The sequence below is a fragment of the Heteronotia binoei genome, chromosome 3 (genome assembly GCF_032191835.1).
Source record: "Heteronotia binoei isolate CCM8104 ecotype False Entrance Well chromosome 3, APGP_CSIRO_Hbin_v1, whole genome shotgun sequence".
Classification (NCBI taxonomy): domain Eukaryota; kingdom Metazoa; phylum Chordata; class Lepidosauria; order Squamata; family Gekkonidae; genus Heteronotia; species Heteronotia binoei.
Window position 1 is genome coordinate 41,813,019 of NC_083225.1, and position 14,944 is coordinate 41,827,962.

The 14,944-nt window shown below is 41.7% G+C and overlaps 1 protein-coding gene across 2 annotated transcripts in view; it reads right to left on the reverse strand.

Annotated features, from left to right (window-relative positions):
- The window catches only part of NALCN (sodium leak channel, non-selective), a 290,882-nt gene that overhangs the window by 221,333 nt on the left and 54,605 nt on the right, over positions 1 to 14,944 (reverse strand). For both annotated transcript variants that reach the window (XM_060233672.1, XM_060233671.1), the window contains 4 exons: positions 14,184 to 14,267; positions 10,770 to 10,909; positions 9,706 to 9,834; positions 735 to 886 (listed from right to left, as the gene is read on the reverse strand). In XM_060233672.1, the coding sequence (XP_060089655.1) occupies positions 735 to 886; positions 9,706 to 9,834; positions 10,770 to 10,909; positions 14,184 to 14,267 (505 nt within the window). The remainder of the gene's footprint in view (positions 1 to 734; positions 887 to 9,705; positions 9,835 to 10,769; positions 10,910 to 14,183; positions 14,268 to 14,944) is intronic.

A 14,944-nucleotide genomic window follows, 5' to 3' on the forward strand; every position in this document is an offset into this window, starting at 1 on the left:
TCGTTACTTCCTCCTGCTCTGCTGCAGGCAGGGAGCTAGATCAGCTTCTGCACCATGCTGGTGCATGACTCTCCAGGTTACCACTTGGGTTGCCAGACTATGAACAGGTGATGTGTTGAGTTGAGGCAGTACAACTCTGTCCCAGGGACAGCTCAAGAAACTTCTGCCATTCCAAATGGTCTCCTACAGAAGCAGCCATTTTACCCCCAAGTCAGGCAGCAGATGGTATGAGGCATGTACTTCCTACCATCCTGCCCAACCAGTTTGCCATTCCAAGCAACCACTTGCCTTGCTTGAAAATTAAACTGGTCCCTCCCTTTCCCTTCTAGGGGTATCCACTGCCAAAAAAGATATTTCTTTTCTCTGTGCAGGAAAAGTAGCCATGCAACTATGATTTTCAGAAAGGGGGGGGGGAACACCAAGGAAGGGGAAGATCTCATGGCAGACTGCAGTTTCTGCAGCCACATTCTGGAAAAAGAGAAACACTACTTGCAACTGAGAATGACACGCGGTTTGGTCCTCAAGATATCAGGAAATCAATGGCTCAGACTGATTGCATAGACAATAAGCAATCTGCAATTTAATCACTGAGAGTGGGGGAAAAACCTGTCACAGAGAAGCATAGTCACCCACATTCAAGCTTCTTTGCTGTACATTTATGAACTACCACTGAAGGGTCTCTTTTACATATTTTATAAGGATTTGAAAACTGATGTTAAATCGGATAGACAGACCTATCTCGTTAAAGCCACTGTAGCCAAGCTCTTGCCTGCTCAAGCCCAGTTCTTCAAGATCCACACATTTAAATCCGGGTGGGCACTGGTAACCTTCTTCTAACTTTGAACAGTGAGTGTCAGGGATTGCTAAATTATTCCAGGTTATATTCCTGTTGAAATAAAAAAAAAAATAGAAGCAGTTAGACCAATTCAGTATAGACAATGGTTAAGGCATTGGGATTACAGCTTGGCATTAAAATTACATGTACGTAACTTCTACTAGAGAAGGCAACTTGGGCCATGCGGGGGGAGGGGAGAATAATCTTTCCCAGCATTCATCAGGAAGTTAAAACAAGAGCCACTAACAGCTAAGAATTTGCCAGGGAGAAATGTAATGTGAACAAAATCTTACAAGGACATTCCCAGAGATAGCTTTGAGCTGACCTATTTTCTGTTCACATCACATTCTTTGACAGAGAAAGAGGGAGGGGGAGAGAGGGAGGGGGAGAAGGACTTTTCCAATGAGTCATTTTGGAGGTCTTATTACATTCTCTGTTTAAAATATGGGGAGCTAGAGGAAACAGTGCTATTACTGAAGGTGTAATCCTGACATCAGTCACACACAGACAAGTCCCATTGATTCAAATGGAGCTTCTGCACAAGGGGCTGGACTGAAGCCAATATTACTATAACAAGGGGTGGGGGGGGACCCATAATGAATCTATCAGTATTGATTAGTGAGGCACTGAAGGGGAAAAAAATTAAAATAGAAAAATTATCAGCTTAAAACTTCATCTGCATGCAATACCTCTACCTGCGCAGGACATATTTAAAGAGCTAAAAATAACTCCTTAACTAAGCTGCATAATAATATGTGCCAGTGTGATATTCATAATGGGTTAGAAGGCAGAGTAGTCGCTTTCTTGCACTCACATGCACACAAAGAATCGGTGTTAAAACAAACAGATTTCTAGACCATGAGCATGCCTTCCCTGTCCCTATCCTAATGTTTTTGGTATCTCGAACCTTAATTCATTCCTCTTTCAGTTCCTTCATGATGTTACAGGAGCATAAATATGAGGCACGAAAGTCAATAGCCAGGAAGGCAGATAGATTATGTGACTACATGGAGTGACACTTAAAGAAGAACATTCGGACATAATTTTGACTTTTACTTTGTGGCCACTCACCAACAAGAGACTGTAGAAGTCTTAAATTGCGAAAGCGGCTGAAAATCATGTTAAAATGCTCTTCAAAACAGCACTGCCCTAGGGTTGCCTGGTCCAACTCAAGAAATATCTGGGGACTTTGGGGGTGGAGCCAAGGGTGTAAAAAGCATGACTGAACTCCAAAGGAAGTTCTGGCCATCACATTTGTAAATAATGATGGATAGGGGCACCTTCTTTTGGGGCTCCTATAATTGGATCCTCTGGTCCAATCTTTTTTAAACTTAGAGCTTGTTTTGAGGAGAGGCACCAGATGCTATGCTGAAAATGTGGTGCCTTTACCTAAAAAACCAGCCCCTTCAGAGCCCTGAATATTCACAGATCAATTCTCCATTATACCATAAGGAACCAGTCTCCATGGGGTACAATGGAGTGCCCAGCAGACATTTCCTCCCCCCCCCGCTTTCTGATGACCCTAAAGCAGGGGGAGGGCCTCCAAACTGGGGGATCTTCTGCCCCCTACTGCATTGATTTGCTTGGAGACATTTGACTTCTTTCTTGGCATTTATACCCTGATATCTGACATGTATTCTGGATGCTTGAAGAAGCAGTAGCGAAACAAGGCAATTGTATATCCTTGTTGCAATGAATGAACTGCTGGCTGCCTTATGAATTAAAACTGGACTCTTGGTGGCATCAACCTTCTTCAGTGCGTCATCGGATTTGCATTGAGCATGCCTTCCCTGCATTGATGTGCACTAAAGTTGGACATCTTCTGATGATTTTTTTTGTGATGTTCTATTTTGTATAAGGGGATTGCATTAACTTGCGCTTTAGTGTGATTTACAATATATTAATTTTTGATAATATTGTTATGGTTTTTGATTGTAGAGGCTGGTAATAACGGAAGCTTGTTTGCTTTATTTCTTGGCTCCCTACTGGGAATTGGCAACCCTACGCCCATACCAGTTTCTTTCTTTTTTCCTCCAAGAGATATATACCTAAGGAACAACACTCCAACAAGTTTCTGAGTGGAAGACCTCCATGTTGCCTTAGCAATTATGGAGCAATTATGAACAAAACCTCATCTATAAATTCTATGAAGACTCCTCAATAATTTACCTTCTATACATTTTCTAAATAAACAACAGAATGTGAATATTCAATGAACAGTGCTGGTTTGTTCTACTTTACTTTTCAGAGCTCATATGATCAAATGATCTTGAACAATGACTAAAAATAATAAAGGAAAATATACTAAATACTAAAATATACTATATGCTAAAGGAAAATATGCTGGACAGAAATTTAGTGACCAAGTACGTTGCATTTGGGTCACTGACTAGCAACAAGTAGGGTACATTATCCACTTGAAGTTTATCAGATGAGGAACATATTAAAAGCAGTAACATCTTAAAAAGGTAGTCCCCTGTGCAAGCACCAGTCGTTTCCGACTCTGGGGTGACGTCGCATCACGACGTTTTCACGGGGTGGTTTTATGGGGTGGTTTGTCATTGCCTTCCCCAGTCATCTACACTAGCAATTTCTTTAAAAAGTAAAAAAAAATCCCAATATTTTTGAGACAGTGTTGATTGTACCTGACCACAAGGTATCTCAATATGAAATATGATGGAATCTGCCCTGTAATACTTTGGAGGGGGGGCATTAAGACAGGCTAAATGAAATGCCCCAACATGGTGGGGGACTGTTAGGTGTCTCATGTATAACGGCAGAGTCCAAGGCAGTAAAATACCAAAAAGCTGATCAAGAGACTCTGCAAGAGAGAATCACCATGCTGCTATAATTCAGCTCTGTAAGGTGATGCAGGACAAAGTGAAAGGGCCTTTGCCTTACCACAAGAATGCATCTTCAGTTATGAACTCTAGGTGCCTTAATCTAGCATGCATTGATATCATCCATTGAGAATGGTAAGCATCTTGTTTAAGAAAGAATAGCAGATCTTTAGCTTCCAAAGCAAAAATGTTCCTTAGCCTTATCTTAAAAGCACTGAGCCACCTTCTGGCTTCCAACAACTTTTGCCGGAGCTCTGAGGGATATATCTGAGATGCAACAACCCATTGTATGAACTAACATACGTAATAGATTATTGAAAGATTCTGAAATCACTGAAATCCAGATAGGAACACCATAAAGTAACTGGGGTATTATTTTGGAGCTGAACACCTGGGATTGCACTGGGGATATATCTTTCCTCCCTTGTAAAGGAGGAGCGAGATATCTCAAGCACCAGAGCAAAGCTCTTAGCAACAGGATGTCTTGGAGGTCATTAATTCAGAGGGTTGCCATAAGTCAGAAGTGATTTGACAACACTTAATACACATACACACACGGTATCCCAATAAAGATCATGCCTGTTCCCAGACTCCTCTTTATGGCTCTTTAATTGATCACTGATTCTTTTGAGGATCCACAGTACAACCTAGGCAGAGTCACTCTAATAACTCAATGGGCTAAGACTGGAGTAATTCAACATAAGCTGGCATTGCTGAACTTTCTAGAGTTCTGAACAACTCTTATATTTTAGTGCTGAATCTGGTTAATGTAGTCAATTGCAGCATAACTATAAAGCTAATAAAACGCTGGATTTTGCCTTTCTAGTATCACCTGTGTTATTTTGATCTTCATTTTCTTCAATAGTCACATCATTTCCCCACATTAAGATGAGCTGACAGATCAAAAATGAGAAATAATGGTTAGCAGGCCAGTCCCCAAGTGTGGAATGGTCTGATCTAGTTCCTAAAGGAATCTGCTTTGAGAACCAAACTTTCCATTTTCATTGTGGGGTCAACAAGAACACTGTTCTATCAAATTCACACATGCTCTGAAGGGAACAGTGGCTCAAGGGAATAGAGAAAAGTGAAAAGCTTTGGAATGATCATAAGAGCCTATCTCCAGCAAATCGAGATTTAATATAGGGCAATACAGTGAAAGAGAACAAAAAAACACATCGCTTTAATATGCAGGTAAGAGAAATATTAAAACAAGAGGGAGTAGGGTCTTAACATATAAATTACTTTCAAAAGCCATTGTCCATGTTTTGAACTTTACAGACACATTTATTACTTGCTTATCAGTCGAGGAGGTGCCTATAAGCCAAATTGGGTGTGCATGTTAAGTGCTGCCAAGTCGCTTTCAACTTATGGCAACTCCATGAATGAACATTCTCCAAAATGTCCTATTGGTAACAGCCTTGCCCAGGTCTTGCAAACTGGCTTCCTTGATTGAGCTTCCTTGATTGAGTCCATCCATCTCATGTTGTGGCTTCCTTTCTTCCTGCTGCCTTCAGATTTTCCTGACATGAAAATCTGGACTGCCTTTCCCCGTGACTCTTTTATTCCTATAATGTGACTGATAGTCTCATTTTAGTCTTTTTTCACTTGTAGGGAAAGTTCAGGCTTGATTTGGTTTACAACCCACTTATTTGTCTTTTTGGCAGTCCGCTATATCCATAAAACTCTCCTCCAACACCACATTTATATGAATCAACTTTCTTCTTGTCAGCTTTCTTCATAATCCAGCTTTCACACCCATTGTCCAGTAACAGGGAATACCACAGAATGAATTAACTAGATCTTACACATTACGTTAGGCATGCAGTCATCACAGGGACTTAGTTAGATGTCAGCTGTGAGTTCCCCAAGAGAAATCAGTTCTCAAGTATGATTCAGATCAGTATCACAAAACATGAGAAGGCGGTTCCTGCCTCCTCAATCTCAAACTAAGTTATTGAAATGAAACAGGGAAATATTTACCAGGTTGGCAGCTGCCTGTGTAGCTGATCAAGAGACATGCAGCTATCAATGGGGTAAATATCATCCCTTGGGCCCATTTTGAGTCAGGAAAACAGCATGAGGCGGGGAAGGCAGGAACCTTTTCTCCTCAGAAGCTGCAGTCTCAATGCAAATCAGAGCCCCATGCACTTGAGAACTGAACTCTCATGGACAATTCATCTGACTCATCTGACTGTGAGTCCTTTAGGCAGTCATGTGTCAAATATTACACACAGCTTGGGCCTCAGAGGAGTAGTCTTTGAGTCTGACAACAGCCCCATGAGGAAAGTTAAGTTGGGAAAGACAGTGACTCACCCAAGGACACTCAAAGCAAAAGACAGGGTTCTTTTATTTTTACCAAGTTGTTTTGCGAAAATGCAGATCCTTATTAAAGAGAAGGAAATAGCTGTACATGCTAAAATTCCCTCTTCTATTAAGGTACAGATAAACTGAAGTCTTATGGCACCTCAAAGATTAAAAAAAAATACTCCTAGATAAGTACTAAAATTTTATTTTCTAAAAGGCAAATATTTGCATACACAAATGGAGATCTGGATGAGAAAATTCCAGTATAAACTTTTATTTGTCTTTAAGGTGCTGCAAGGCTTCAGTGTACTTTTCCTGCAACAGAATTACATGGCTGGAATTATTATGAGAGAGGAGCCTCTACTGCTTTGCAAATATAGTTAATACCTCCTATAATACTGTGGATATGTACCTGAAAACAGACTGCCATGTAATACAGAACTATAGGAGTAGGGGTGTTCACTCAGTATTTTGGGGGTATTTATTCAGCCAAATCAAATTTTATAATCTGATTTGGCTACCAATCTAGCTGAGTCCAAATAAAAAGTTTATATTATTCAGATTTCATTTGGGCTCAGCCAAAGTGGCACGAGTTGCACCGTGCTTGGGTGCCTCTCGTGCAGCTTGGCTTTGCAAAAGCCACTTAAAAGGGAAAGTCCGCTTTAAATGGCTTTTTTTTCCAAAGCCAAGCTGCGTGCTTGCCTTCCCTTCCCTCACTGAGGTGTGGGCCACCACAACATGACTTAGAGAGAGAACGGAAGGTATTTAAAGTTTAAATGCTTTCCCCCTTGATCTCTTTAAATGTCTTTCCTTCTGTCACTGAGGTGTGCCAATACCAATTATTTCCCAAATCCCAATATCATACTGGGATTATAAGTATATACTGGTATTGTTTCTGGTTTGGTATACCCAAACCCGAAAAAAAATCAATGTTTTTGTGCACACCCCTATATAGCAGGCAAGAGCTGACAATTGTCAGTTGACTGCCTCTGTGAGGCTCTCATGTTGGAGCATTCTCTAGGTTTCTTTTTGGAATACCAGGGGCAGCCTTCTCCATCCACCACACAGCTCCTTCTGAGGCCTCATTTCTCAGCCACCACACAGGTGAGCAGGAGATGGTCACCCCACCTTCTCACTGCTTCTGGCGCAGCTATCTTTAGCTCCAGCCACGCCAACCATGCTGTGGAGTTGCCATGTGGCCTCCTCACCAACAGGAGGAAGATCACAGTCACAAAACTTTCTGATTATAATCTCAGGTCCAAGAGACAGCAGGGCAGTAACGAAACAGTGATACAGGAAGCCACGTTTTGTGAGGCATCACTAGTCATTCTGTAACCCAGTTTATGATACAATGGGGACTTGATGCAGGGCTTTCAATGTTCAAACTGCATGCTCAAGTCACTCCAGAACACTAGATGTATTTAATTTCATTTGTAACATTCAGAATCAGAAAATATAAAATTATCTTCCTATACCATTATGTATTATTCTTTACAGGAAGAGATATGGACAGGGGGAGAGGAGGCAGGAAGCAAACTGTGCATGGTGATGAACTAGTTGTGCAGAGAGAGACTATCTAATATGAGATAGTGTGAAAAAAATAGCCACCTCAGAAGCAATTATAACAACACGATAATGAGTATGAAACTTTCCGGGAATAACAGGGGTTTAGCTTTCTCTCAAGAATGCAACCCACACACACACATGAACCAATTAGTTTCCCCCAAAAGCAATCTTGTTAGCAGCTAAATAGTTAATTCAATCATGCTGATCTCAGTGATGCAGTGAAGATTTTCACACTACCATTCTAAACCAGATGTTATTTGTTGTTGACCCAGTTCATTGTTGGCCCATGACAGCTATTACAGGTATGGAAATTTCTTCATTTGAATAAAGGCAGCCAGTCATAATCCCTACCTTTAATTGGCCCACCCCCTTCCTGAAAAGTATGGTGGGCACTAGGAGATGTACCAGCAGGTGCCACTGGGTTACACTGAGGAACACTAGTCTGCGGACTGAACCTGTCTGGAATTTGCTTCTAAGTATATGGTGTGACCCCACAGCCAGGGTTCTCCATCATATGGTTTTGCAATGTATATTCCAAAATATATGAAAGAGATTTTATTGTACTCCCAGGCCATGGTCAGACATGCATTTATATCCAACACAGCCATGGATGCCTGTTGGATTTAAAGTGCATGCTCAGACAGCAGCATCTGAGAATGGTCTGAGTTGTGGGCAAACTGTCCTGCCCCACTCAGTTCTGTACTTATTTGACAGCGCAGAAAGTCTGATTCTAAACACTTGTTGATGGGCCATGAATGAATTTTCCCTATCTGATCAGTGCAGCATCATCAAGCCATCACAATTTCTGTTCCTGTCAATCCTTGTTCAGTGCCATTTAAAAAAAAATCTTAGCGATACGTGCATAGCCACATAATTGACTAAAGGCAGCAAGAGCCCGCAGGACTTACCCCAGCAAACCCCTCCCCCCAGTCCGTGGAAAAATTGTTTCCCACAAAACCAGTCCCTGATGCCAAAAAGGTTGGGAGCCACTGATTCAGAGCTACTGCTCTTGGCATTCCATTCTAGAGACTGGGGATAAGAAAATAATCAAGACAGATTATTTCAGTTTGCACAACAAGCTTCTGATTTTTCTTAAGCAGAGGAAAAAGCAACTTCTTGTAAAAGATTTGCAAAACCCATCCCAAGCATCGGATACCCTATGAATCGGATACCCTATGACGAAAAGTTAAAACGCTTGGAGCTCTTTAGCTTGGAGAAACGTCAACTGAGGGATGACATGATAGAGGTTTACAAGATTATGCATGGGATAGAGAAGGTAGAGAAAGAAGTACTTTTCTCCCTTTCTCACAATACGAAAACTCGTGGACATTCAATGAAATTGAATCGGGTTAGAATGGATAAAAGGAAGTACTTCTTCACCCAAAGGGTGATTAATGCATGGAATTCACTGCCACAGGAGGTGGCGATGGCTACAAGCATAGACAGCTTCAAGAGGGGATTGCATCAGCACATGGAGCAGAGGTCCATCAGTGGCTATTCACCACAGCGTTTTGTTGGAAATCTCTGTCTGGGGATGGGATGCTCTGTATTCTTGGTGCTTGGTGGGGGGTACAGTGGGAGGGCTTCTAGTGTCCTGGCCCCACTGGTGGACCTCCTCATGGCACTTGGGTTTTTTGGCCACTGTTTGACACAGAGTGTTGGACTGGAAGGGCCATTGGCCTGATCCAACATGGCTTCTCTTATGTTCTTATGAAATCCCAGCCACTCAGATTTGCTACCCAGGCTGGGGGGAAAAACAGGAAGGGTGATAAGATTTGTACATTAGGTGCCCCTAACATGCTGAGTCAGGAAGGACTTACTCTGTGGCATAAAGGCCACAGCCTGAAGGAAGACCCCTGATGTTCACAAGAAAATGCATTTCATACACAGGTGAACTGCAATTGCCTTTTTACAGGTGGTGCATAGAGGGCAGGTTTGCTGGAAAATTGAAAATTTCATGAATCAATCGGGTGTTTCAGGACTCTAATTCACAAGAACCTTGAATTTCAAGCCAAATTCTGCTTTTAGTGGAATTCAGCAGCAGACTCATTTTTTTTTTTTGCTTGAAAGACTTCTTCAGCCCGATAACTAGATTTGCTTTAGCAAACAGTGGAAAAACAGTGGAAATAAAGTTAGAGAAATCCTGATTTTTAGACTTACCCTGTCTCTGTATCATTTGTGACACAATGAAATGTGAAAGGCCCAAACATCTGGACCCCCAGAATTCCGTACAGCAGAAGAAAGAACAGCAGGAATATCGAAACACTCCAAATCTGTTCACCTGAACGCCTAGCCAAAATAAAATAAAATAAATCAAATTAAAAATAATATACATTAAATCCCCATTTAATGAGAAATTATTTAGAGAAATCATATATTACTATTTATTATTTCTAAAATACTAGGCACTGTACAAAACAATTCAAGACTTACAATCTGATTTGTTAGATCTATGAATAGGAGATTCCAAAGGAGAGGAGGCAGGTAGATGTCTGAGATCAAGAAAAAGGCTGCAGGGAAGAATCCACCCATGAAGTAGTGTTGCCAGCAAAAACCTGACAATCAGTGGGAGGGTTGGGGGACACCCACTGCCACAGAAGTTTTTAAAAAAGAAAATGTAGCTTCATGTATTTACCAGAGGAATACTGGAAGTGGCAAAGGATCCAGGTAGCAACAAAAGTTTCTAGGAATCCCTAGAAACTCATGGTTAAACAATAAGATTCATTGAGTCCCTGAAATTTTGTTCTTGTGGGTCAGCAGATCCTAAGAACATCATGGAGGCAAAATGGTGGTGGTGGGGAAGTGGTCTACAGGGGTGAATCAGCAGAAATCTCTTCCCTCTGTTCTACAAACAAACATTCCAGCAGAGAAGCTAGGCAGTTGGACATGTGCCACTAAGAGAAATCCCATGTACAAGGAAATCCTAGTCACTCAAAAGCAAAGAAAGCCAGTGTGCAAAAGTAGCTAAAAATAAGGACCTTTAAATAGGACCTGGTAGCACCCTTTGTTGCCATTAATTAATTAATGCATGATTATATGATTAGAATTTGGTTTATGATTAGGATAACCACAGCAATAAATGGTACTTCTCCCGCATTGATATGCTGTCACATACTCATGCTTACTTACTCATACAGACTAACGCAGCCACCCATCTTGATCTACACTCATGCTTAGACTTAGCAAAACAACATATCAGAACAAAATAGAAATGAACTACTTACTTTAAAATGTTGGTTATCCGGGTTCTTGGCAGCTCAAAACGGAAATAGATCCGGAATGCTCGAATCATAATAAGAGGCCTTGGTATCCTCAGCATGCCCCATGGAGACATCTGATCCACGATCTCCGCAATTTCAAACACCTATTGGGGGGGTGGGAAGTAATGCCGTTTTCCACCTGATTTTCCTTCTCATAAGATTATGATTTTTTTTAAAAAAAAAAACCCCGTATATTGGATCAGAAGAAGAAGAAGATATTGGATTTATATCCCGCCCTCCACTCCGAAGAGTCTCAGAGCGGCTCACAATCTCCTTTACCTTCCTCCCCCACAACAGACACCCTGTGAGGTGGGTGGGGCTGGAGAGGGCTCTCACAGCAGCTGCCCTTTCAAGGACAACCTCTGCCAGAGCTATGGCTGACCCAAGGCCATGCCAGCAGGTGCAAGTGGAGGAGTGGGGAATCAAACCCGGTTCTCCCAGATAAGAGTCCGCACACTTAACCACTACACCAAACTGGCTCTCATCAGAGCTGCAAAACAATTTTCAGAAGGATAGCTTGCCTCCATCCTGATCTGGGTAGCCCAGACTAGCCTGATCTCATCAGATCTCAGAAGCTAAGCAAGGCCGACCCCAGCAAGTACTTAGATGGAAAACCTCCAAGGAATACCAGGGCTGCGGTGCAGAAGCAGGCAATGGCAAACTACCTCTGAACATCTCTTGCCTTTTGGGTTGCCAAAAGTCAGCTGTGACTTGACTGAACTTTCCACCACCATCATCAGCTTGTATCCAACCACTGCCTGTGATTTCAGCCTGTTCCTCCTGCTCGCTTCAGCCTCCTGGCCCACTTAGTGCAAGTCCTGCAATCCCAATCTATGCAGGTCCTGCAATCCCAGTGAAATCTCTTCATTGGTTGAAAAGAGCAGCAGGAAAGAGAAGAATGTAGGGGAAATCTTTGCCCCTCCAACTGGCAGTTTGTTGGATACAAGAGAAGTATTTTCAATAGCCATCTTTTAATATACTCGATTAAAGGATAGTTTCTATATGTTTCATATGAGCCCTGCGGCATAGAGTGTTAAAGCTGCAGTACTGCAGTCCTATGATCTGCTCATGACCTGAGTTCGATCCCTGGCAGAAGCTGTGTTTTCAGATAGCTGGCTGGAGATAGACTCAGCCTTCCATCCTTCTGAGGTCGGTAAAATGAGTACCCAGCTTGCTGGGGGGAAAGTGTAGATGACTGGGGAAGGCAATGACAAACCACCCCGTAAAAAGTCTGCCGTGAAAACGTGAGAGCAACATCACCCCAGAGTTGGAAACAACTGGTGCTTGCACAAGGGACCTTTCCTTTCCTCTATATGTTTAAACAATACATTTAACAATACTTTAAAAAATAATGCTGTAATTCCTTTAGAAAATAATGTAATTCCTGTCTCCCACTGATCTTCTGGGAGTAGGGGACTCTGAGGAATGATATGAGGGAAGTTTGCAAAGACAAGAGGGAATCAGTGGAAACCACCACTTAGTCCATTTCCAACCCATCATCTTAAAGCTGAGCCACAGACAAGGCTTCTTCTCTTTTTTAGAAAAAGCCCAGCAGGAGCTCCCCTATGCCTTCCCCTGTGTGCCCGCTGCAATGGGCATCCTGGGGAAAGCTGAAGCCACTGGGAAGCATTAAAGATGTTTCCCCATGCCTTCCCCAGCATGCCAGCTGGAGCTGTGGCTAGCCCAGGCAGAGCTCTGCTCCTGGGCGCTCCTTCCCCCCAAAAAGTCTTGAGGACAGATATATTCCTACAGATTCCTCTGGGTTCCTGGCTATGGCCACATCTATCAACTGAAATGGAACACATCTGCAATGCTTGCAGAAGCAATGTCAGAATTTAGCATACTTTTCCTTTCACTCTTGGTCATCTACTGTAAAAATCAGGAAAAGCATCTTTCTGTTTAAAAGCGCTTTTAAAATTTTAATTTTAAAATATTTTAAAATAATGTTTAAAAGGAACAGAAGACCAAAATATAACTGGATATCTCAGAATTATAGGCAGTTATTTTACTGCTGTCAGGAAACATCCTCTTGCTGTTTCTTGCTATTAATAGTTATGAAAACAACTGTGTTACCCCCAAGTTGCAAGAGAAGAGATTTGCCAAGTTGGACTCAGGAAATATCTGGGGACTTTGAGGGTGGAACTGGGAGACTTTGGGGGTGGAGCCAGGAGCAAGGTTGTGACAAGCATGATTGAACTCTGAAGGGAGCTCTGGCCATCACATTTAAAGAGACCGTCCTCCTTTTAAATATCTCCCTTATATTGGAAATAATGGAGGATAGGGGCACCTTCTTTGGGGGCTCATTGAACTGATCCCCTGGTCTAATCTTTTTGAAACTTGGGTGTGTGTGTGTGTTGAGGAGAGGCACCAGACACTATGCTGAAAATGTGGTGCTTCAACTTTAAAAAACAGGCCCTCCAGAGTTCCAGATATCCACAGATCAATACCGCATGGAGATCTGTCTTCATAGGGAACAATGGAGTGCCCAGTGGACATTTCCCTCCCCTCCACTTTCTGATAACCCTGAAGTGGGGGGAGGGCCTCCAAACCCGGGGATCCCTTACCCCCAGCTGGAGATTGGCAACCATACAGCAGAATAATGAAAGAGGCAGTGGAAATGAGGAGAGGAAAGCTTAGCTTCATCCCATGAAGACCACTGCCCAGATCTAGGGAATCTTTTATCTTGGTCTCACACTCTGAGGAACAAGAGCCACACTGCTGAAGACTTGTGTTGGCTACAATAGGGCTTTCCAAGGCCAATCCTATGCATAGTTACTCAATCACTGTCTTCCACCAATGGTTGTTTTTCTTTTGTCTGGCATTCCAGCATGGACCCTCCTTCCCCCATTAATGTGTTTCATTAGGGGTTTTGAAAAGTTTTTTTAACATGTATTTTTAAGGTTCATTTCAATGTTTTTGATTGCTGTCTTGAGGAACTTAAGTTGGGTGGAAAGGCGGCATAAAAATGTTTTAAATGACAAAATTACTTCAGTGTAAGCTCATTAATTCTTTTTTTTTAACTTTTTAACTTTTTTATTAGAGCAGTTAGAAAGCAATACAGAGCAGAAAATTCCACCAAAGGTAAACAGGTAAGAATTCACTTGTCATTTACATTATATGAACGTCACAACTAAAAATAAAATAATCATTTAAACAAACATATTTAGAAATTTAAAATTTGTTTGTATAGAGGATTTCTAGGTATAATGTCCAGAGTTGCCAAATACTCAGCTATTGGAAACCAGACCGATATAAGCTCATTAATTCTGATAACTCCTCACAGAATTGCACTGCCTTAAAAAAAAATTAAACAACACCCAAGACTTAGCTGTTGGTATAAATTATATTTTAGTGTTCTTTGTAATATAATATAGTTACCTGTAAAACTAATGATACCCAAAGACAAAACACCATGAATCCATCAAACACACACCAGCGGTCCTTCACGTAAGAAGTATCCCCCTAAAAAGAAAAAAAAAATCAATATGGAATTAGAGTTATTTGCAATCTTTAACAATTAATGTTAAATGAAATAAAAAATGATGAAGCGATTATATTTGATTATTTAGAATTACAACTTTAACAGGTTAAAATCTGTTCATTTAAGTGAATGATTATTGTATCCAAGACAGGAAGTTGCAAGCTTAGTTTCTTGGAAGCAACTCCTGTCAATTTTTCAGAGATCAGCTTATACAGATCAATCAATTGATGCCTTGCCCTCAGGGGTTCCCACTCTCCTTGATACTGTGGGCAATTCTGAATTTTGAGAACAGGGCACAGGTACTATCACAAAATGGCTGCCATGGAGTGCTGGGGCCAGTCATAAAAGATGACGAGTTTGCAAGTTATTGATGAAGAGAGTTACTTCTGAATGGGTACCCTCTTCGGACACAAAGGTGGTGCCTGCTGGGCTTTTATGAAGTACTACAAAGAGGAAAGGTGCAACTAGTTATTTATTTGGGGAAGAAGAAGCTTTAAAGAAGCAATTGGGTGCCAAGAAACCCATTGGTGGGGACCATGATGCCTACAGAAACTGCCCCAGGGATCACTATTGTACATCCTTCCATCCGATAGTAGTTCACAAGGATCTGTGACCATTTGCCGCAGGTGAAGAAGAGCTGGTTTTTATACCCCACTTT